General features: G+C 47.5%; 1 protein-coding gene and 1 long non-coding RNA gene across 3 annotated transcripts in view; one reads left to right on the forward strand and one right to left on the reverse strand.

The window, feature by feature from the left end:
- Positions 1-23,101, reverse strand: part of LOC148213881 (uncharacterized) — a 38,475-nt gene that overhangs the window by 14,169 nt on the left and 1,205 nt on the right. The window contains exons 2-4 of one of the 2 annotated variants that reach the window (XR_015793866.1): positions 21,613-23,100; positions 20,250-20,712; positions 11,306-16,100 (exon numbers count right to left, since the gene is read on the reverse strand). This is a non-coding gene — a long non-coding RNA (uncharacterized LOC148213881). Of the gene's footprint in view, positions 1-11,305; positions 16,101-20,249; positions 20,713-21,612; position 23,101 lie in introns of those variants that run through there. The other variant, XR_015793865.1, reaches the window with a different exon arrangement.
- On the forward strand, positions 6,784-10,454 carry LOC148213882 (maestro heat-like repeat-containing protein family member 6). Its single transcript, XM_088130168.1, has 11 exons — positions 6,784-6,788; positions 6,969-7,091; positions 7,212-7,329; positions 7,628-7,792; positions 8,340-8,516; positions 8,627-8,770; positions 8,882-9,001; positions 9,109-9,217; positions 9,344-9,406; positions 9,542-9,733; positions 9,977-10,454. Exons 1-10 carry the CDS (start codon positions 6,784-6,786, stop codon positions 9,724-9,726), a joined length of 1,209 nt encoding a protein of 402 aa, XP_087986294.1. The 3' UTR covers positions 9,727-9,733; positions 9,977-10,454.

Consider the following 23,101-nt stretch of genomic DNA (forward strand, 5'->3'; position numbering starts at 1 on the left):
TGTGCTTTTGCATTGCTCACAAACAGACAGCTTCCCACATCAAAGGCAGGGGCCAAAGGCCACCCAGAACTGGCCGCTCCTGGCCCTGAGAGAGCCGCCATCCTTGTTGAGGTTCAAATAGTGGCTTTGGGGGATGTTTCTCCCGTTGCCAAGGGGAGGTCCTGAGTCTGCCTGTACAGCTGCCATGTAGGGGTAGGTTCAAAAAAGGGCCATTGTGACTGTTTCCCCAGTTGCTGAGGGACCACGATTGTTTGCCCACCTGTAAAAACAGCGTGCCCAGGCTGCTCACTGTCTTTCTGGACTTGCCTGCTGGCTGGCGGACGCTCCTCTGGGCGTCTCCTACTGGTGGGCTGTCTTCGTGCCGTCAAGCTCTTTTGTAGCTTTTCTGCAGGGCGATCGAGCTCTGCTATGGCGGTACGAACAATGTTCAGAGTAAGTGTAGTCCTCTCAGCCTCCAAGTAACCGGGGGAGGAGAAAGTCACGGGCCCCAATTCTCAGTTCTCTCTCCCTGACTCAGGTCTCTTTCTCTGCTTCCCTCTCCTCACAGAACATCTTGAAAAGATGCCCATGTTCCTGCTTGGTGGGCAGCATGGTGGAAGAGCCTCCTGTGCCACCTGCCAGGTACCAAGGTCTTCTCCCAACCCCTGAACATGGTGGGGTGCCAGTGAAAGGTGGCAACAGTCTGTAGGACCCCCCCCTCCAGGCTGCTTCCTGTCCGCAAGGGGCTTGCAGGGGAAAAAAGACGCCAGGTGGACTGGCTGGTGTTGGAAAGGGGAGCCTGAAGTAGCTGGATGTTCTTCCACATCTCACCTTCTTCCCCCGGTCAGGACCCAGGAGGCACAGAGAGACCTTGAGGAGCAGGAATGCTCTCGTGATGGGGACGCCTCTTCTACCTCAGGGGTAAGAAAGTTTTGGCAACGTGGCTGGTGGGAAGTCATGCTTCAAGTCTGGGGGGGGGGGGTTCCTGGGTCCTTTAGACACCCCATCCCCCTGGCCTGCCATCTGCAAAGGGGATCCGAGCTGGGGCGGGGGATTCGCAGCGGAGCCACCTCCTTCTTCCCTGACCTCCGTGCCTGGCTGCTCCCCTGCCCCCAGTGCAAGTTTCCAGATAGGTGGTTTGTTAACTAGCTGCCAGAAGTCAGGTCACAGGTGGTGGAGGGACATCCAGTGACGAAAGGGTGATCGAGGAAGGGCCTGAGTCCCGAAGCATCCCCCTTTTCCTGACCCCGTCCGAGGCCACAGGAGAGAGGGATGCCTCTTCCAAATGCCTGAAGAGTCTTTGGGAAAAGGTTGCCAAACACCTGACCTTGAGCATAGCGTGTTTTGAGAATGGCTGCTCCTTATTCTGGAAGCAATGTCCCCTTAACGTTAAGGCTTCTGAAGGCGCTCTTGCTAGGGGGCTGAACCTTGTGCCCTAGGCCTTAGCCATCCTACTGGGATGCAGAGAGCTTTGGATTTATGTCTCAATACGAATACATGTCATTTGCAGGATTCAATGGAAGTCCAGGGAATCTCCAGGACCCACAGCCTGGGAGATGTGGGGATCATTCCCAGTAGGACAAGGTGAGCCGATTGGGCAAATCTCAGCTGAAGGATTCTGAAATCCCTGAGAAGACAGCTGCAGTACCGTCCCGGAATAAAAAGGCTAGATGACAGTCTTCTTGGAGCATTGTGTAGCCACTTTTGAAAGAGGACCCATGGCTAGTATTGATCTTTGGGCCCTTCAATCTCTCCCCAGTGTTGAGGAACCAGAGATGAAGAGGCAGGGGCTCTACATGATAGAGGAGGTCTCCATTGTGTCGGTAAGCCGTGACAAGCTGCTCACCCCTGCAGCGGCAGAAGCCCCGTCTCTGTGGGCTTGAAATATGCCAGGAGGTGGATGGCGCGGTGGTGGAGGCTGGGATGACATTTATGGACACACTCTGGAACGGACAGGCTACCTGTCGGAAGTGCGCTCCCGCTCTCTGTTTTCCTCCTTCATCCTCCCTCCGCTGCTTTCCATCGCCCAGCGCTGCCAGATGCCCAGTGGTGTCAGCTAGCTGAGATAGAGGGGGGCCTCTGCAAGTCTGGCATTCAGCTCCCGGGTGGATTTGGGAAAGGGGTCAGCAAAGGAAGAGCAACGTGTCCTCCCTGCTCCTTTTCCCACCGAAAGCTCCACGTGGGTAAAGCGAGGATGGTTGCATCTGCCAGTTGGCGCGATCTTCTCTGCAATCCGGTTGGAGATGCCCCTGACCTTGTTTGGGTTGTACTTTTAGGATTCCTCAGAAGTAACGTCCTCAGACAAGACCAGCCGCCTGAGGGACGTGAAGTGGGAAAAGAGTCCCGATCCGGCAAGGTAGGAGGCACCTCGGAGAGTGAAGAGGTTGTGGCAGCTGCCCAAGAGGAAGGGCTCAAAGGCTTTGGGGCCTGCCCAGGCAGATGAGTCTGGAATGAAGCGTGACTCACCGAGTGGCTTTTTTCCCTCCTGCGTGTCCAAAATCTCTCTTTAAAAGTATCATATCCAAATGTGCTTTGAAAGAGGTTTTGCTCGAACCCAGTGTCCTTAAAGGCTCTGCTCCATTGCGTGGTCTCTCCTTCTCCAGAGAGGCCCCTCTGGCCCAGACTCCTTACCAGGCAACCGGTCTGCCCTGTAGCCCCATCTCTGCTCCCTCGGAGACGCCCCGGTTTGCCACAGTCCTCACATGCAGGCCAGAGGGGAGGTGGCTTTGAAAGACACTGGAGAGGCTGCCCCACCCCTGTTTTACGTCCCCCCCCAACTCTGATGCCACTTTTGGACCCATGGCCCCCAGGCTGGCAGAAAGAAGGGAAATACTCCTCTGAGGGGACAGGACTTGGGCCTGCTAATTGGTGGGCAGGAGATACCAGGTGGAGGTGGCCCAAAGGGGAAAGGGGGGTCAAAGTGCCCAAGAGGCCGAGGAGAGAACCAAGTAGGGACCTCTGGCCCCTCTCTGTGCTTTATGCCGCGTGATTGTGCTTTTGTGTTGCTCACAATCAGACAGTTTCCCACAGTTTCCCTTTGGCAGAGGCCAAAGGCTACCAAGGGTTGGCCACTGCTGGCCCTGAGAGAGCCACCATCCTTGTTTAGGTTCCGAAGGAGGTCGTTTGGGACCTTTGCCCGGTCGCTGAGGAACCGTGGTCTCAAGACCGGCTACGAAGTGCCTGCCTTTCTCAGCCCCAGGCTGGGAGACCTTCCTGTGCCGCCTGCCAGGTACCACGGCCTCTCCCAAACCCTGGGCATGGCGGGGCGCCACTGACAGGCCGCAAGGATCTGCAGGAGCCCCTGCCCCCCCAGAACGCTTCCTGTCCCCAAGGGGCTTGCAGGGGAAAAAAGATGCCAGGCGGACTGGCTGGTGTTGGAAGGGGGAGGCTGAACTAGCTGGATGTTCTTCTACATCTCCCCTTCTTCCCCCGGTCAGGACCCAGGAGGCACAGAGAGACCTTGAGGAGCAGGAGAGCTCTCATGATGGGGACGGCTCTTCTACCTCAGGGGTAAGAAAGGTTTGGCAACGTGGCTGATGGGACTTCATGCCTCAAGTCCAGGGGGGTGGTTCCTGGGTCCATTAGACATCCGATCCCCCTGGCCTGCCATCTGGAAAGGGCATCCGAGCGGCCAGAAGTCAGGTCACAGCTGGTGGAGGGACATCCAGTGATGAAAGGGTGATCGAGGAAGGGGCTGAGTGCCTAAGCGTCCCTCTTTTCCTGACCCCGTCCAAGGCAAGAGGCAAAAGGAGAGAGGGATGCGTCTTCCAAATGCCTGAAGAGTCTTTGGGAAAAGGTTGCCAAACGCCTGACCTTGGGCATAGCCTGTTTTGAGAACGGCTGCTCCTTATTCTGGAAGCAATATCCCCTTAACGTTAAGGCTTCTGAAGGTGCTCCTGCTAGCGGGCTAAACATTGTGCCCTAGGCCTTAGCCATCCTTCTGGGATGCAGAGAGCTTTGGATTTATGCCTTAATATGAATGCATGTCATTTGCAGGATTCAATGGAAGCCCAGGGAACCTCCAGGACCCACAGCCTGGAAGATGTGGAGATCGTTCCCGATTGGGCAAGGTATCTGCTCGCATCTGAGGGAATCTGCAGCTCCCAAGAAGACGGCAGTAGTGCCCTCTCGGATCAAAAAGGGAATGAGAAATGTGTGCACAGATAGATTTCTGTTGGATGCATGCTCAGCCCCCTGGACTGGAAGCTTTTCTCCTTAATCAATGGGATGGGGGGGCCATTTGGGGCCAAAGGGGGACCAGATGATGAAGGCCCCTGAGCATGGAGTGCATGCTTAAAGCACAGTAAAGTAAGCAAGCTTCTGACAAGGTAAAATGACACAGCACAAAAGGAAAACGGAGAGGTGGGAAAAGGAAAACAAAATCCCTTCAACCAATCCTCCAGCCCAGCCAGTCGCATGGGCTACTGCTTGGCTGATTGTGGAGAGTCGTAAGCCTGTGAGTCGTCTTCTTAGGGAGATTCACCTCCTTTCCTTCTCCACCATGCTTCTGATAAAAGGGAGAAAACGCAGGTCAAGGCCCTTGGCCGGCCAGCTGACACGCTTCCTAGAGCATGTGTGTGGCCATTCTTGTAAGAGGACCCATGCCTAGTTTTGACTTTTGGGTCTTTTAATCTCTCCCCAGTTCTCAGGAAACGGAGCTGCAGAGGCAGGGGCTCCACACAATAGAGGAGGTCTCCATTCGCTCGGTAAGTCGTGAGCAGCTGGGAAGGGCCCTTTTCGCTGACTGGCGGCCTAAATGGATGTGACCCCTTATCCACGCCTTTCCTTTTTCTACTTCATCCTCTCCGCCGCCCTGCTGCTTCCAGGCAGGGCATTAAGAGGCAAAGAGTGCAAAGCCTACTTTCCTAGGGGATGGGTGGGATAGGGGTGGGGGTTCCTTTAACTCAGGGGATGCATCAAGCAAGAGAAGCCCTGTTCCGGTCAGGCGCCCTGCCTTCGATAGTCCTTCATTCCAGAGTCCCCAGGTTCCACGGATATAGCAATTCAGAGTCTCCTTTCCCTTTGTGGCCACAGAGGAGTCATTGTCATTCACAGGATTCCATCAAAGGCGGTGAAGACCACACCGGCGACCTCAGCGCCCTGAAGGAGGAGGCCTGGGACCCGAGTCTCATTTCGGAGAGGTGCCTACTTTTGGCTGCACAATCCTTGAGGAACTGTCACCCCTTGCCCAGGACTCATGGCCGAAAGACATTAGGTCTTTTCCGCTCACTAATTTAAAACAGCGCCTGGTAGAAACCTTGCAAGGTGGTGGCTATTGTGGATAGAAACACGTCTCTTCTCTCTTCTGACAGTAGAGTGAAGGAGCTCTGGGGAAGCTGGTGTGCTGTGGGTGTGAGACAAAATGTCACCTGGCCAGTTGATGGCGGAGAGACCTCTCCAGAGACAGAGGGGCCCTTGGTTGGATCCTGCACGGTTCTGTCCTAGCTCTACTTCTCTGGCCTCCTCCAGAACTGTAATTTCAGATAACTCCCTTTCCTCAAACTGACCCCTAATCTAGGTCTAATCATCCTCTATCTCTCCACTCAACAGGAGGTCCAGCAGAACAGGTTCTGCTGAAACCTGGCCCCGGACCTGGCCCCGCAATAAGACAACCTCTCTGCGGGAATGTCGGGTAAGGCTTGACACCCAGGGTTAAAACGAAAACTTCCCCAGAGAAGGGCCTATTGCTGCAACCTCCAATTCAGCCCTCACCTGGAAGAATTGGCCTTTCACCATCCCATTCCTTTTCCTCTTTTTTTCTCTCTTGCATATGCAGGAGGTGCTGGATAAGAGCTGCACCCTGACATCAACTACCTCTCTCGAAATAAGACAGGTCCCGTCCTCTCTACATGTCGTGACCCGGAAGAACATCAAGCGGGTCATGTATGGCCTCTTAGAGCTCCCATGGAGGTAGGCAGGGGTATGGGTCCTTCCTCCCTCATGTTCTAGGCCGACCCTTCCAACATCAGGCTGACCCTTCTGCATTTCTCCATGTGGAACTGGAATGGGCAGAAGGGTCCAATTTCTGATTTTCTTTCCAGCACCTGTGGCGAGCTGCTCTGGGCCTTTGTCACCTCGCCGTGCTGCAGTGGAGATGCGATCCAGTCCCTGCTCGTGGCCAAGGTAAAGGAGGTCCCTTGGCCGCCTCCAGGAGGAGAGGAACAGTCCAGCCATCCTCTTCCTGCAGCTACGGTAGGGGTACAGCTCAGAAGGAGGTGGTCCTCTTGAACACAGAGACTTCAACCACTCCCTCCAACAACTTTCCTTTGCAGCTCTATTGGTGAGGCAGACTCTCCTTTTCTCCGCAGGCCAGCGCGATAAGGCTCATTGGGAGGATCGTCCGGTCCGGGGAGTGCCCCATGGTGCTGGAGGCTTGGTTCCCTGAAGTTCTGCTCTGCCTGATGGATATCATCATCAAGGGTGCCAGGCAGCAGAATCCATCAACCCACGGAGGGGACCATTGGCCTCTAGAGTAAGCTGCAACATTGGGAAGGAGAAACCTCCTTCTCTTTCTTGGGCTTCTGAGTTCCTCCTCCTTATCCCTTTGCATGTCCAAACAGCATTCCTGGTATGGCAGTGCCTCTGTGGCCCCAAAGACCTCTCCTCTGAGAGGCCAGGTATTGCATAGACCCCAGGGAAAAAAGCTGTCAAGCACGCAGAGCTCCTAGCTTAGGCGCCTTGCTTATGTCATGAGGTCTGTCCCCGTGCATTACGGAAACAAAACGAAATATGTGGCCTGGGAAATGATTCCAAATTCCATTGGGGTGGGTGGCGGGACAAACTCACCCAGATGCAGCAAATCCCATGTGGTACTGAATGGCTGTAAGGAAGAAGAAAGGTCCCTCTACAGCCCCTTCCCCTATTTGCTCTTCTTGTGGCATTCCAGGGAAAGGATGGAAGTTTCCCCATGGGCGTAGCACAAAGCATTTCCTTTGCCCCTTAGACGATGGGATTGGGCCTTGGTGACTCTGGCCTTCTCTCCTCTGCAGGGAGACAGTTGACATCATCCAGGTGCTGCTGGCCAAGGTGGCACACCTGTTCCTGGATGAGACCAGCAGGGAGATGCTGTGCCACCCCAGCCGCTGCCTCCATGGCGTGGCCATCTTGGTGACGTAAGTCAGAGGGCAAAGGGCCGCTTTTCTCCCCAAAGAGAACCTTTCTTCTGCTCTTCAGGCCCAGCCTGGCCTGTCCGTCCGATGGCTTTTTCTCAAAAGTGCCTTGGTCTGTTGCAGGACCCTCATCGAGACCTCCTCGTCTGCCACGTGCAGCCTCCAGAAACATCTGGCTTCTGTCTTGGAGGAGGAAGAGGCAAAGGAGCATTCAGCTGCAGCGGTGGCCTTCTTTGTTGAGGTAGGAAAATCCGCCCCTTATTCTGTAGGATTCTGAGCCAAGGGGGGCAGTGGGAGTTGGCTGACAAGGCTGATGCGGAGGAGAAAGCCAGAGTCGACCCTCGCCACCTTTAGGTCCCACTGAAAAGGATTAAGCTCCCAAAGCGATCTCTCTTGCTTTCCCTGCAGCTAAAGGAGAAGCTAGAGGCATGTTCCTGCTTCTTCAAAGAGCAAGGGGAAGCATTTTTCCTGGCGTACTTTTGGGCACCTTCTCCCCAGTGAAGCTGACTCCTTCTCTTTCCTCGTCCGGCCACTGACAGCCCTTGTACTTCTCTGCTCTCTTTCAGCTGCTCACTAACAACAAGAGCCAAGCCCCCGTGGAGAAGACCTGGAAGCTCCTGATGGCTTGGCTGGAACACCCCAGCCTGACTGTTCACCAGCTGAGCAGGAAGGGGCTTCTCTATCTCTGCGAGAACTACAAGGTGGTAAGTGGCCCTTGCCCACCGGGCATAGACAAATGCGGAGCTTCTCTACCCCAGGAGGAGATCTAACCCCTCTAGTCTAGGCAAGATCCAGTCCGAGACTTTTCTCCGTGTCATGCAGTTCTCAGGGTTATGAGTTGATGAGATAGATGGAAAGACAGATCATAAGGAAAATAGCCCTCAGTTCTGACATTTCTGGGGGAAGGTGGGAACCGCCACGAGGAACTGTTGTGCTCCTCCCCCTTATACCACTCTCAATTTGAGGAGGAGACAGGTCCCATGAGGGCCTTGTGATGAAAGTGTCATCTTTCCCCCAATCTTCTTCCGTTCATTGGATGCTGCCCGAGCTGGTGGGGAGGTGGCATATCTTCCTTTTACTCAGTCTTGGGATGGTGACGGCTTGCTGCTGTCACATTCCATCTTCACTTTGGTCTTGCTCAGTTAAGAAGAGATTGCTAGCTAAGATCCTCAGCGGTGATCAGAAAAGGGCAGGGTTGTCATCTCCCTTTCACTGGGGGAAAGTCTTTCAGATCTCCCATTTTCTCTGCAGATTATGAGCCCCGAGGAGCTCTGCCAGGCAGTCCTCAGTGGGCTCGGCAGTTCCAACCCTGCCATCACCTTGGAGTTCTTGGGCTTGGCGGAGCAGCTCGGCCTCCAGACAGTGGAGGATGTCTGGACTCCCCTGAATGCCTCCTTGGCTGCCCAGTACCGCTCGCTCTTCCACCACGTGAGTCCTCAGCTTCTCCTTCCTTGGGAGGGGAGGAGAAAGTCAATGGAAACCTTAACTGCAGGGCTACAGGAGACCCTTTTCCTTTAACGTTTCCTTTTCCTTTGTAGGAGGCGGCAATTATCCGATGGGCAGCCCTGAAACAGATCTGGCCTCTTCAGCAGCACTGGAACGATCTCGAGGGGACAACCACCATCCACACCCTCGTTGCAGTGCTGATGCATGTGGACGACATTGAGGAGAAGGTGGCAGAGGTGAGGGCACAGCTCGCTTGGGCAAAGAGGGTTGCACCTTGGCTACCTGACTCACTCAAGGAAAACAGGAGAAGAAAGGAATCAGCTTTTTTCTCTGTTTTTCTTTTGCAGGCAGCAAAGGATACCCTGCAGCACCTGGCGACGGCTCTCCGGTGGCACCTCGGGGACACCCTCCTGGCGAGGGGGACCTACAGCCTGCAGGAGCTGCTCCATCAGATCGCCAAGCGCCTGGTAGGAGCCCTTCTCTGGCTTCTATTCCCCTCTAGGGATGAGAGGCAGGGTTGCCATATGGACCAGTTGGTGATCTCCCACCTCTGTCTTTCTGCCTTCTTTCCTAGAACCGGTTCCCCATGTCAGAGGGGCAGCTGGAGCTGGAAGTGTTCACCTGCCTTTCATACTTTAAGAGCAAGCAGGCTTCAGTGAGGAGAACGGCTGCTATGTTCATTGGTAACGGAGCTTCTTGTTTCCCCGGGATCAAAGGGGGAGAGGATTCTGGGGTCACGGCTGCATTCAGTTGGGAAGTCAGCTTCGAAAGGGTCAGTTGTGTGTTTTTCTCCCTGCTTTCCTCTTTAGGTCACCTGCTGCACCTGAACGGCAGCCTCCTCACTGGAGGGACGGTTCCCATCTACCTAGCTCGTAAGCAATGCCTGCGCAAAGGGAAAAGGGGAACAGCTTTGGGTTAGCAGTGTAGAGAGGGAAGGGAGGGAGGGAGGGAGGGAGGAAGGGTGCAGGATTCATTTTGAAGCGCTGATCTAATATTTATCTTTGCAGATGTGGATAGGTTGCTTGGGGACCAGGACCCTGCAGTCAGGCGAGTCGCCTGGCAGTTGAAAGGTTTGGTGGACAAAGCCTTCTCCCTCCATGCTCCAGATGGCCTGGTGGCTGCCCTCCGGCGCTTGGTGGCAGGCTGTAGGCGGCCACGGTACCCCCCGGAATATGAAGGCCTTTCCGCCTGATGGACCGGTGAGGGAAGCTGGGCAAGAACTGGAGGCGAATGGAGGGAAAGCAGGGGAAGGGGACCCGGGGTTTCCTCTCACGGGAGGGGACTTGCCGTGGCCTGAGTCAACCTTGTTAGGGTGGGGGCCAACAGCAGAGGGCCTTCCCAGGAAGGGAGGAATGTCCATTGATGGGCTTCCTCCCAGGTCAGGTTGAGGCAAGGCTTGTGAGCAGAGACACTGATTGCCTGATATCTCTGTGTCTTTGCAGGAATTCCAGCTCTTCCTCCCACAGCAGAGAACACCTTGCAGCCCCACAGAGAAAGACCCCTAGGGTGCCCTACCATCCCCTTGCTACGGACAAACGTCAGTCGCCGGTTGACGGGGCTGGGAAGGAATTTTACCCATAATGTGCCATTACGCTCAGCCCGTGGGGTTTTTGCCTTCCCCGTAGCAACATTCACCCTAGGTTGGCTGTTTACCTGTTAAAATTGTTCAATAAATAGTGGAATGGTACTTTTAACTGTCTTTGCTCCATTCTGTTTCTTCATCCGTCTGCCTCAGATGAAAGAGTAAACATCAGCAAGAACATTGGTGTTGAAATTCTGCTAAGAATGGGGAAGGAAGAGAGATCAGTGCTGCTCTCTGTGTCAGCCCATCGGGGGGCAGGTCTGGAGCCAAATTCGAATCCCCCCACCTTGAGACAGGAAGTCTTGTTCCCCCTTCCCAGTGGAGAGGGTGGACCATATCAGGCAGGTTCATATCAGAAGAGCCTTCTCACACAGAGCCTTTTCTCCCTCTCTGTCACCTTAGATTGTTTTGTTCCCCCTTATTGGAATTATTATTTTTAAAGAAGTATTTTCGTTTGGCGGAATTGGCTTTGATCCATGTGGTAGACACACGTGTGAGACACAAGGGTGAGTCCTGCACCCTTTTGAGATTCATTCTTTCATGGAGCAGAAGTTCTGCTCTCCTATAGATTTTCCTGAGAAGGAAATATTGGATTTATATGATCAGCACTGCTTTTCTTCTGTGTCACATGGGTCAAATTCTTCTGGTCCTTCTCCAGCAGTTTTCTGGAACTAAGATTTCCAGATGAGGTCATCTCCTGCCATATTTTAGGGACCTTTTTGGCTTGGTATAAAGCCAAATTCTAAAGATAAGATTTCACTGAATATAAATATAAAAAATGGGAAGATTTATCCTTTAAATCTTTTTTCAAAAACAGCAAGTCATGCTAAAAGAATGAGAGAAAGTGCAGACCAATTTGAAAGGAAATCAAAAAATGGCTTTGGAAGAGGTTTAAAAATGCTACACAAGGACCATCCAAAGAGTGCGCAGAATTAAGAATAAAAGTGAAGAAAGAAAGGGGGGGGAGGGGGGGAGGGGGGGAGGGATGGAGAAAAAGAAAGCTGAATTATTTTCAGGTAATGTTAAGATAGATTAGATGCTGCAACAAGGAGTATGAATCTGAAATTAATGCATCATGACCATGGTGGTTGTCTCTGACAGGGAAAAGAGACTGAACCATGAGAAATTATACGTAAATGGCAAAAAACGAGCAAATAGATGGATTTGGCGTAAGGAAAAGTGGCTGTCTATGGGACTTTTTGCCTGCTTCGTTACGTGGGAGTGAGGTTTGGGTATGTCGGGAGAAACACATAAGTCACCTGAGCGCAATGAGAATGGGGAACTTTAGACGTGTTTGTGGGATCACAAGAAGAGGCTGTGTGCTGAATGAAAGAGGGCCGAACGAACAGGGACTGAATACAAAAGTGAGTGGTCGCCAACTACGTTGAAGTCATTTAATCATGTCGAGGGAATGGAGGAGAGAACTGCAAACCAAAGAGATGAAGAGGGAATGGACTGAGAGGAAGGGGGAAAGAGAAAAGTCAAGGTGGGATGGAATTGATGCGGTCACTAGAGACAAGTGAGAAGCCTGAAGAATAAAAAGGTAACGTTGCTTATCTCCAAAGGGAAGAGACTGACAGCTACGATAAAGAAGATGATCCCGGTCTCTTGCGGAAACACAGTCTGCAGTCTGGGATTTAGTCAGGAGTGCACGGAGCCACATATTTAAAAAAAACGTCTATAATCCACGCCACCCACATCACAGGAGCTACTACAGCGTTAGCTCCCTGGGAGATACACCCAGCATTAGATGTGCTTGTGGACTCAATCCCAGCCAACAGCAAGAGCCAAGGAGAATGGAGTGGCATAGAAATCCCAGTCAATCAATCAATCAATCAATCAGTCAACCACCCAATCAATCAATCAATCAATCAATCAGGAAAAAGAACTTTAACGTGTTCTTAACTTAGAAAGTCACAATGCATCCTGACTGAACGGTTTTTTTAAAATAGATATTCCTTTGAGTTCAGACGGTACCAACCCTACACGTTGCTGTCCTCTTAGCGCGTCCTGCACTCAAACATGCATTTCTTAGGCTATCACAGAAGCCCAGGAAAATGCCTAGGTGTTTATGGCAGTTTCTTAAACCTTTTGCTCTCGGAACCTTTCCCATTCTTAAAAATTATGGAGAACCCCAAAAAAGCTTTTGGTTGCATGGATTATATTTATCAATATTTACCCTACTAAACGTTGAAACTGACACAGTTCTAGAATAGTTATTTACTGAACCACGTAAAAATAACAATATGAAGCCAATGACACGTTCACATAAATGAAATATTGTGAATGAAAAAGCCCTATTTTTTAACAAATAAAAATAATAAAGAGAAGAGTGCCATTGCTTTCCATATTTGCAAATATCTACAATATCTGGCAAATCGTTCCGATTCTGCAGACCCCCGGGAAGATCTTGGGGGAAGCCCAGGGGTCCTTGGACCAGCTGTTCTGAGGAGCCGTCAGTAGGTCTTCTGGGATGCCCTGCGGGATCTGGAGCCGTTTGCCCAGTTCGGAGCCAAACCCTGCATTCTCGTAGAAAAGGCAAAGGCAAAGAATCCATTGCTCTGCAGTCTCTGTTTTCCTTGAGGATCTCTCGCTCTTTTCATGATATTGAAGGGCATTGTTTTGATACACAATTTTACACTCTCTCCTAATGTGTGGGCATGCATGTGATAGTGCACTCTATCTTATTTACAAAGGATTAACTTGCTTTGTAAAGAGCACAGCGTTTCTTTCCCCCACCTTATCTCTTTGTTGAATGCCTGATTGCCTTCTAAGAGAGCACAGCATTCCCTCACCCCATTTCCTTAAAAGCAATTAGCCAGATGCCTGAAGCCGTAAATTAGATCGGTACCATGCAAAGAAGTTGCAACGAGAGAGGCCCTACATTCCAAAGAAGTTAGGTATTGCCTTGATAACCAGAAGAAAAAAGTTAAACTTAGATTCACCTCTTTAGGCCCACCTTTACTTTTCCCTGGGTCATCCCAAAATTCCCTTGTATGGATATGAGGGGATGTACTATCTGAATATGCCTATAAAATCTTTGTTGCTTGCTTTGCAAGGTGTGGTTCTGGGCAACACTCTTTGAGCCATCCAGAAGGTTTCCTTGGCCAATAAAACCTCTGTTAATTAAAAGCCTCATCTCAAGTCTTCTTATTTGGCTTTATTGAAACTTGGGAAATAAAAGGTGCCATACAATATAATGGCCTGATCACTTCCAAATCAATACAGATTTAGAATATGTATGTAGAGATGTTCTTATTGTTCTCCTTGCAAGGATTTGGCAGAGGAGGATTTTTCCTCTGGGGGCTGTTCCCAGGGGGCAAACCCAGAGGATTATAAATCTTCTGCAGATCCACCGTCCTCTTCTTATTGCAAGGTATTCATCTTTTCTGAATGTCGGAACTATTTCTTTCCGAAACTCCCTTGAAACTTTTCTGGCTTGCATTTATGATTCTTTTTTCTACGTTTGGTGGAACAGGTTGTTGATCTAATTAATCTTCTGGATCGTCTTTCATATTCCTTTCTGATGGTTCATGTTTTCATTTCAATTAAACTTAGAATTCCAAAATTAATTTACGAGGGCAGCTATTGAAAAACACACAGCAAGGATCCTTTTTATCATCTTTCTTTCATCAGGAAACGCGAGGAACACTGCTTTGACAAAAAACTGACTGTTTAATGCAACTACAGAGCTAAGAAGTTTATTGATTTGGGTCTTCTCGATATTATTACTTTGCTGCAAGAACCAGATATATGCTATTCAGCTTGTTTGGACTAGTTTGAATTGAATTCCTTCCTTTTATTTTGAAAACTTGCTGAACTGTTTCTTTGAATCACAAGAGGGAGCACCAACATGAGGAATATTTATTTGGAATTAAATGTTTCCTTGGAATGATAGGAATTGTAATGAATGGTAACAAAACTCAGTTCTTAAGATATAAATTGATTGTTCAGTACCTGTTTTAGCTTAAAATCCGTAAGGCCATTTTTGTCCTGTTTTTCCCAAAATGCATTTGGTCATTTATATACCATGTTATTAAATATTATTCTTTTTTCTGATCTCCCACTCTGAACTTGATATTTTGCTTCGGTTCAGTTTAACAGTTTAATGACTAGAAATTCTAGGAATAAGATTACTCCCCGCCACCCCCAAAATCAGTAGGAGGAATGACACAGAAAAGAATCCAAATTGAATCTCAGAGGCGACCTTGGAAAAGGAATGGGATGGTCAGCAAAATAAGATTTAAGGCGGGAGAAGAAGAGAATATTCGAAAGAAACCTAACTGGGTCTGGCAGAGGGAGGGAAGGGAAAATGCTGCCAGGCTATCGGGACTCTGTTACTCAAGCCTATCTCCATAAAGGAGGCCCCCAGTATTTCTTGGGGAATCCGCTTCCTGATTTGGCCTACCCTGGAGGGCTGACGCTCTGCTTCCTTTCCTGAACTGGAGAGGATTTCCGGCAGGCCAACTGCACCCAAAGGAAGAGACTCTCTCTCAGCTAATTCAACAATCACAAAATATGGAAGGAAAATTCAACTCACTCAAGGACTCGATGGTAGTTTGGTAACCAGACATTCCACGAAATTCTGGTTAAAAGGTTAACTCAATCTCTAAAATTGATATCTGAAAAGTACATCTGATGTACAGTGTTATCTTATTTGGAAACCACTTCTGGATCACAATTCGATACGTGCCACCCCCCAAATGTAGGTTGTACAGTTTATATTTTAATCAGGGATATAGGGTATATATGATTGACAGTTTTCTCTTACTGTATTGTTTACGATTTATCTACTTGTTTCTTTCAGTGATTTTAATGGTGTTTACCAGATATTTTTATAGAGACATCGTTTGAAGAGAAATGGGATATGACATTTCTTCTAGTCCTCTAAGTTGTAAATGATGTCGTAGAATTTATTAGCCATATGATATTTTCTATCTGCTGGTTAATTGCGATTTGTTGGCTATCTACCCTTAATCGATTGCTTGTATTTTTTTAATTTCCTCATTATGTTTTCTATATTCCTGTACGTGTTCATTTGTACCAATTTCATTCCTTCTTTGTCTGGAAATTATTGTTCTTATGATTAACCCCAGACAGTTGAAGAAGTAGAAAGGGCATGGGGAGAATCTCTGAAGGACAGTGAAGAAGATGCCCTGAAGCTCGTAACAGCCAGACCTGGCCTTGCCCAAGAGCAGCAAAGCTGAAGAAAGAGACGGGGGGCTAATCCTGGCTGCACAAGGCCAAGCCTGAAGAACAAAGGCCTCCAAGCCAGAAGGGAGAAGAGAGCGACAGGCAGCAAATGCCGCCTCTGCAAAGGAGCTGAAGAAACCGTGGGCCGCCTAGTGAGCCCCTGCGAGAAGATCGCACGGGCTGACGACACACAACGGCATGACCAAGCGGCAGCCGGGGTGCATTGGACTCTCTGCAAGAAGTCCCACTTGCCTGCAGGCAAGAACTGGTGGGAGCACAACACAAAGTCACAGCAAATCGAGAAGCGAAAGTGCTGTGGGACTTTCAAATGCAGACAGACCAGCACCTGCCACACAACAATTCCCGACTTAACAAATGTTGCTAAGAAAGACAAAAAAGTCTGGATAGTGGACACTGCAAGACCTGGAGACAGCAGAAGAGAACAGAGAGGACTGGAGAAAATCACAAGATATAAAGACGTGCAAAGAGAAGCAGATTCTGTCATCGGCATGGACAAAATCTCCATCGGTCAACTGCAAAAGGCAGCTTTACTGGGAACAGCTCATGTCTTGCAACGACACCTTTAACACCGTCAAGCAACAACATCTGCCGATCCCAGGTCCTTGGGGAGGACTCGATAGCTGGATGAAAGTGGCCAGTGCTGGCTGACTGTGCGACCAACCATAATAATATGAAACAATAAAGATCACCTGGATGTCAGAGTAGATTCTACCTCCATATGGTCTGGCTGCTTCCATGGAAGAACCTCTCGGTGGTTTGCAGAAAGATTGCTGGGTTGATACAAACAGAAACAACAATTTGTACATCATCATCGTGGTGAGATTTTTCATCCTGCCTTATATACTGTATGTAACTCAGCACAGCAAACACAGCTCATGTTTGGGCCCACGCTTTGGGCCAGTCACTCTCTCTCAGCTCAGCCTACCTCACAGGGTTGTTGTTGTGGGGAAAATAGAAGGCCGGAGTATTAGGGGTGTTTGCCACTTTGAGACATCTATGTACAAATAGATGATCTATTTGATCATCAAACAAATCATCAATCTGGCTTTCATGCCCAAGGCAGGCCTAGAACTCAGTCTGCGGGTTTTTACGCCAGCACCTCCACCACGGCACCAAACTGGCTCGCTCTCTTTACTATGCAATAATAAATTCTGCATTGAATGTCTGGGAGAAATATGGGGGGCGGGGGGGGCAGATTTTTCGCCTCTAGCCTCACCACCAAATGCTTATTTTTATGAAGAGGAAAGCACTAAGATTTTCCTCAGAGGAGAGACAGTAATGCATGTTAAAGCACTTTGTATTTTAGCTTTTTATCCCCTGTTCTTATTTAATGATTGTTGAATTATGCAGAAAAAAAGGAAGGAAGGAAGGAAGGAAGGAAGGAAGGAAGGAAGGAAGGAAGGAAGGAAGGAAGGAAGCAAGGAAGGAAGGAAGCAAGGAAGCAAGGAAGGAAGGGAAAAAAAAGGTTCTTTTTCAAATTCTGCTGGCCTGAGCTTTTTCCTCAGCCTTTTGGTCTCATTGCATGACTGACGTGGTCATCTTGCACCCGCTTCAAACACCGCTTCTGTCTTCCATGCATTTCCTGAAATATCGAGGCCCTTCTGCTGCCCAGCTCCTGTCAACTTTCTGCTCGGAATTATTTTAAAAGCTGCACTGCCCATTTCAATCTGGCATTTTCAAGGGGTGCTAACCCTGTCACCCCTGACGTGTGAAAGGTCTTTCTGCATTTGTTGAGGAGCTGCTGGTTAAGATTTAACAGAAATAATGCTGCCCTGAGCTTAATTCGAGGGTTTCGCATGGCATGGTTGGCTGGGGAATTCTGGGAGTTGCAGTCCACCCATCTTAAAGTTGCCAAGTCTGAGAAACCCAGTTCTGAGACATGCTTCCTGAACGCAAAGCTCATTTTCCTCATTATGCCGGGGCAATCAAGTAATGAAGAAGGTTTTCCAAAGTTGCGTCTTGTGCAATCAAAAAGAGTGAACAACGTTTCGGAAACAGAGCAAGGACTGTGAAAGAGATTTGGGTCTTTGAGGCATGAAGGTTTCTCCTTGGACGAGGCCCTCCCCTTGGTCGCTGATTCCAAATTTCAGGAAACCTCCTAGTCTGGCAATGGAGGTTTTGTTCAGGTCAACAATACAGTCAGCCACTTCCCATAGTTTAAAAGGGTCCAAAGGGTCTGCTCTATTCCACTTCAAAACAACACTGTTTATCAGCGGCTTACGGTAAATATTTTGAGGAGGAGCTTTGCCCTCCTTTACAAATCACTATGAATTCAATTTTGGACACAGGTGTAATGCCAGAAACTTGGAAAGAAGCCCATATGACCTTGATTCCAAAAGACCAACAGGATCTGACCTTGACAAAGAATTATAGACCAATATCTCTATTGAACAATGACTATAAGAGATTCACAACAATTCTAGCGGAAAGAATGAAGAATATTCTTGTAAAATGTATCCATCAGGATCAATCAGGATTTTTACCAAAAAGACAAATTCCAGATAACATCCAAAATGTTTTGGATATATTAGAATACCTGGAACAACATTATGAAAAACAAGCAGCCTTGATATTTTTGGATGCTGAAAAAGCCTTTGACAATTTAAATTGGCCTTTTATGTTTAAAGTCTTGGATTTTATGAAATTTGGGGAAAACTTTGTTAAATGGATTAAATCAATATATATACCAGAAACCGCAAACATAATTCTTAATGGAGACTTTACTAAACCATGTGAAATTCAAAAAGGTATGAGACAAGGATGTCCCTTGTCTCCATTATTATTCATATTGGTTTTAGAAGTATTACTTAGAGATATTAGACAAGATGACAACATTTTTGGAATAAGAGTTAAAAAAGAAAAATACAAGTTAAGAGCCTTTGCTGATGACCTAGTCATTACTTTAGAAAACCCATTGGAGGGGGTTGAATCGTTAATGCAAAAATTGAGAGACTTTGGGTCGTTAGCAGGGTTCAGAGTAAACATACAAAAAACAATGGTTTTAAGTGAAAATTAGGATTTTTATCAACAGAAGAAACTGAATGAACAAACTGGATTTACAATAGAGAAAAAAATAAAATACCTGGAAGTACATTTGACATCAAAGAATGCGGGTTTATTTCAGAATAATTATGTTCCACTCTGGACAGATATTAAAATAGATTTAGACCGATGGGAAAAGTTACAATTGTCCTTACTAGGAAGAATATCGGTGATTAAAATGAATATTTTGCCACAAATTCTATATCTTTTCCAGACAATTCCAATATTGACTTCAGAAGCACCCTTTAAACAATGGCAACGCGACATCTCTAAGTTTATATGGCAAGGGAAAAAACCAAGAATAAAGTATAAAATCTTAGAAGATGTGAAAGAAAGAGGTGGTTTGGGTCTTCCCGATTTGAAATTGTACTATGTAGCTTGCTGTTTAGTATGGCTTAAAGAATGGATTACCTTGAGAAATGAAAAATTATTAAACTTGGAAAGTCACAATTTGAGATTTGGATGGCATGGATATTTGTGGTATGATAAAGTTAAAGTTAATGTGGACTTTAAAAATCACTATATTAGAAGATCTCTATGGAAAGGTTGGACTAAATGTAGACCACTTTTATGCCCTAAGATGCCGATGTGGACCTCTATACAAGAAGCCTTCTATAGAAATGAAACAAGAGATAAAAATAAAGGGATGAGATACCAAGACTTATTAGAAAAAGAACAAGGAGAATATAAAATTAAATCAAAAGAACAATTGGTTTTAGAAGGATATACCTTTCAACAGCTTTCTTATATGCAATACAAAGAAAAATGTAAAATTGATCAAAAAGAATTTGGATTTGAACAGAATACACCAGAATTTGAAATCCAATTATGTGAAACAGATGAACATTTCATAGCAAAAATGTACAAATTATTGTTGAGAGAAGAAATGGTTGAAGAACAAGTCAAAGAATGCATGATTAAATGGGCAAAAATATTGGTCATAATATACATGTGCAGCAATGGGAAAATATGTGGTCTAAAGGATTAAAATTTACTTTAGGTTCTAACTTGAAAGAAAATTTCTATAAAATGATGTATCGATGGTACATGACACCCCAAAGACTATCAAAGACGTGTGAGACAATTTCCAACGTTTCTTGGGAATGTATCCAACAAGAGGGATCGTTTTACTATATGTGGTGGACATGTAAAATTGCAAAGACATTTTGGACTCAAATGCAAACCTTGATGCGGACTATACTACAAATACAGATCCCATTTAAACCAGAACTCTTCCTGTTGGGGATAATGGACTTTCAAATAGGAAAACATCTTATTAGAATTACTCAATACATGATTATCGCAGCAAGACTTCTTTATCTACAATTCTGGAAAACCCAGACACTACCAACAATACAAGAATGGTTGTTCAAACTGATGGATATGGCAGAAAAGGATAAACTGACTTGCTTATTAAAAGAAAACCCACACAACTATTACCAGAAGAATGGAAACCATGGATGGACTATTTGCAAAATGGAGGGGCGGTGAAGCGTACATGGGGATTTGAAGATTAGATTATAAATGTAATGGGATATGTCTTGACAAAGAATTACTCCTACTTAATGTATTAAAAACTAGCACTTATGATAGTCTTACTATTCCTAAGACCAGAGATAGATTGGAAGTTATCTATTTTTCATATCTTTTTTCTTTTTCATTTACTTCATCTCACTTTTTCTTTTCCTTTTCTTTACAATTGTATTTTAAATTTTCTTTTTCATTTCTAACTTTTAACTTTGTAATTTTAAAATTTCAATGAAATATTATTTAAAAGAAACCAAACACTGTGACTGCATCCGCCTTTCATCAGTCCCTTCTTTACACCACTTATGCCATAAATTGCAATTATATTCCTTTACCGATTAGACAAATACCTTTGTCGTTACAAATCACATACTGAAGTACAGAAATGTTAGTCGTCTCTAGATCTTGAGTCATTTCAAGGAAGCGTAATAACTCTGCCTTCGGGGTTGAATACAGCCCGATTCACAAATGCAGGGAAGACGTCCCATCCGATTTAAAAATGTGACAGCATCTAAAAAAACCTGGCGCCGGGGAAGAAGTCTCCCATCAGGGGAGCACGAAGGAGTGGAGGAGACGAGGAAGCGAGCTGGGTGTTCGCTGGTACCGTGTGTCAATCCCAGGAAAAGCTGGACTCTCCTGCAGAATGGACCGGAGGAAGCGTCTGAGCCGGCCTCTCCTGCTCCCAAACCCTCTCCGAATCTCTTTCGGGGCGCAGCTGAGGAGCCCTGCGAGCCTGCCGAGGACAGCGGAAGGAGAATCGCAGCAAAGGGGGGACGGCCGACGAAACGTTTGGAACCTGCTTGCAGAAAGCAGCTGGGTGGGAAGGGAAGAGACGGGAAGAGACGGGAAGAGACGGGAAGAAAGAGGGACCATCGGATCCATTGCCGGGAGCTCTGCCCCACTCGGGCCTTTTGAGCAGCGCAGTCGAGACTGGGGATGGGGAGAGTGGAGGAAGCGGGATACCCACGCCCAGAAAGAGGCATGTCCACTTCTGCTTACAGTCATGCCTTATTCTTGCTCAGTGGTTCTGTCTCATCCCGTCCAGTTTGGTGAAGAATGCACATCTTTGATCTTTTGCTGCAACGTAAACATCTCTTCCTCCCTTTCCCCCTCTTCCATTCTTCCCTTCCCCCCACCATTTTTATTTATTTGTTTTTCAATTGTATTCGTTTTTAGTTACACTTCCTCCCTTAATTATCTAATTTTCCCCTAAATCATTGTTAAATCAGTGGGGTTCCTTTTCTAAACTCTGTAACTATTACAAATAATACGTGTCTCGCTATTTGAGGGATTTTGTTCTCACTTTGAAAGGACAAAAGGAGTAAAGAAGGAATGAGAGCTCCTGAGGGAGAGGGCTGTTTATTAACCCATCTGAAAATGCTAAGGCAGGGGGCTTTTCCCCCAGTTCACAATTCCAGGAATTCCAGGAAGAAGCTGAAACAGACCTTCTGCTCCTGGGGCAGAGCGAGTGGGTGAGCCTATGACTGGAGCCCAAGATCCAAGTCCAAACAGACTTAGTGTCCATTGGGACCCACATCACTTCTTCTTCTCCAATGTGCCTAGTGGAAACATGGAGGTTTTAGAATGAAAGGTAGATTTCCTTTTCTGAATGCTGAATGCAACTGGTCTTAAGCCAGAGACGGGTGCTTGAGTTTACAGGTCTTGCACAGATACTCAAGGTCCCCAGTCACCCCATGCCTGGCTCATACCTACCGAAATGGATCTTCTCGTACTTCCGTCCTTTCCCATTTAGCTCTTTCCTCTCTGCACATAAGACTGGTGAGGCCCCAGAATGGATTGTCCATGGTTCTTCATAAGTAAGCAAGTAGACCTAGGGGAGACAGGCTTTGCCACCATTACCAAGGAGAGAGCTGAGGCTTCCGGGTGAGGTGTTATGGCCGGCGAGAGGTCTCTGCAAGCGCCTCCCCAGGCAAAGACAGCAGAGCGGTGGAATTATGGCCCTGAATAGCATCTGATGGGGGGAGCTGCTGAATCAGGAAATGTGAGATGATGGCTACCAGGTATGGCCCCACATCACCACCTTGTCTATGCTCTCCTGAGCATTGAATATTCTGCTTTTGTAGCCAGCTCTCCTCTTCTTTTCAAGGAGTTCATCGCATTGTTCTTCTGATGCATTGTGGGCTGCTCTCCTTCTGGGCCATAGTATTTCTTCAAGCCAAGAGCCGCACTGAACTTTAGCATTCAAGGGATCCCATTCCAGAAAGTAGATCAGGCCGTAGTCTCCCCTTTGTCACGATTCTGTCTCAACTGTTGGAGGGCACATAATGGATCTCCCTCATGTTTTGGGGGCTTCTGTGCCTTGAAATCATGAATTATATGCAGCTTGTTGAAGTAAAAAACCCTCCAATCCGAAGTCATGATGTAGTCTCAGATATTCTGCCAGATTTCTCCATGCAGAAAAGTTTTCCTGAGCGGCAGGAAAGTATGTAATTCCACTGATGATGCTGGCCAGGAACAACTTCAAATACTTACGCATTTGTTACTTAAGCTGGGTTTCAGTGACCTGGTTTCACTCATTTGCATTTAGGGTCATGCAGACAAAGCACACTTTCTCGTACAAACACGCATCCTCTGCTACTCGTGTAGATAAAACCCTGCCCTCTGATATCACAGTAAGCCAATGTCAGGATTTGCTCAGTGGCATCGGCGCCAAGCGACAATAATGAACAATGAGGGCCAGTGAACAGTGACATCACGAAGTCCATCCTGCTGTTAGGTACTGGCATCTCAACGACTGACACGTCCAGGAGAAGGGGAATTTCCATTGTGACATTGTGACGTGGGCTTGACCCCTTCCCCAGATGCCCATGGATCTGTGGTTACTAGAGCTCGGGACTGACATCCACGATTGAATTTGTGCAGTTCAACAGTCCAATAGGCTGTCATGCCTGGGTTGCAAAGTCCATGCAACTAGGGGATGGCGCTCTTTCTAATCTTCTGTGGTCAGCCGGATTTCTGCTGCTGGGATTCAGCATTTACACAAGGAGATAGAGTTTGCATAGTCAGTCGCTCCTATCTTGGCGAAAAATCCTTGCCCCCTTTGTAGCACATGGAAGTTTGGGTTACAATGAGTCTTTGCAAATTGGCAGTAATATTAATTAACTCCCTCCTCTTCATTGCTTATTAGCTACTCAGTGAAAATTTTGAATATGCCCTCTGACAAGAGACCTGCCACTTTACC

The sequence above is a fragment of the Python bivittatus genome, unplaced genomic scaffold, assembly GCF_059951505.1.
Source record: "Python bivittatus isolate LINGU-HERP-01145 unplaced genomic scaffold, Pbiv_v1 ctg000850_np1212, whole genome shotgun sequence".
Taxonomy (NCBI): Eukaryota; Metazoa; Chordata; class Lepidosauria; order Squamata; family Pythonidae; genus Python; species Python bivittatus.

Coding starts and splice junctions, on each gene's coding strand:
- LOC148213882 (XM_088130168.1), top strand. Junction 7,793..8,339: donor TCTGCGAGAACTACAAGGTG/GTAAGTGGCCCT, acceptor TTTTCTCTGCAG/ATTATGAGCCCCGAGGAGCT. Junction 9,407..9,541: donor GGTTCCCATCTACCTAGCTC/GTAAGCAATGCC, acceptor TTATCTTTGCAG/ATGTGGATAGGTTGCTTGGG.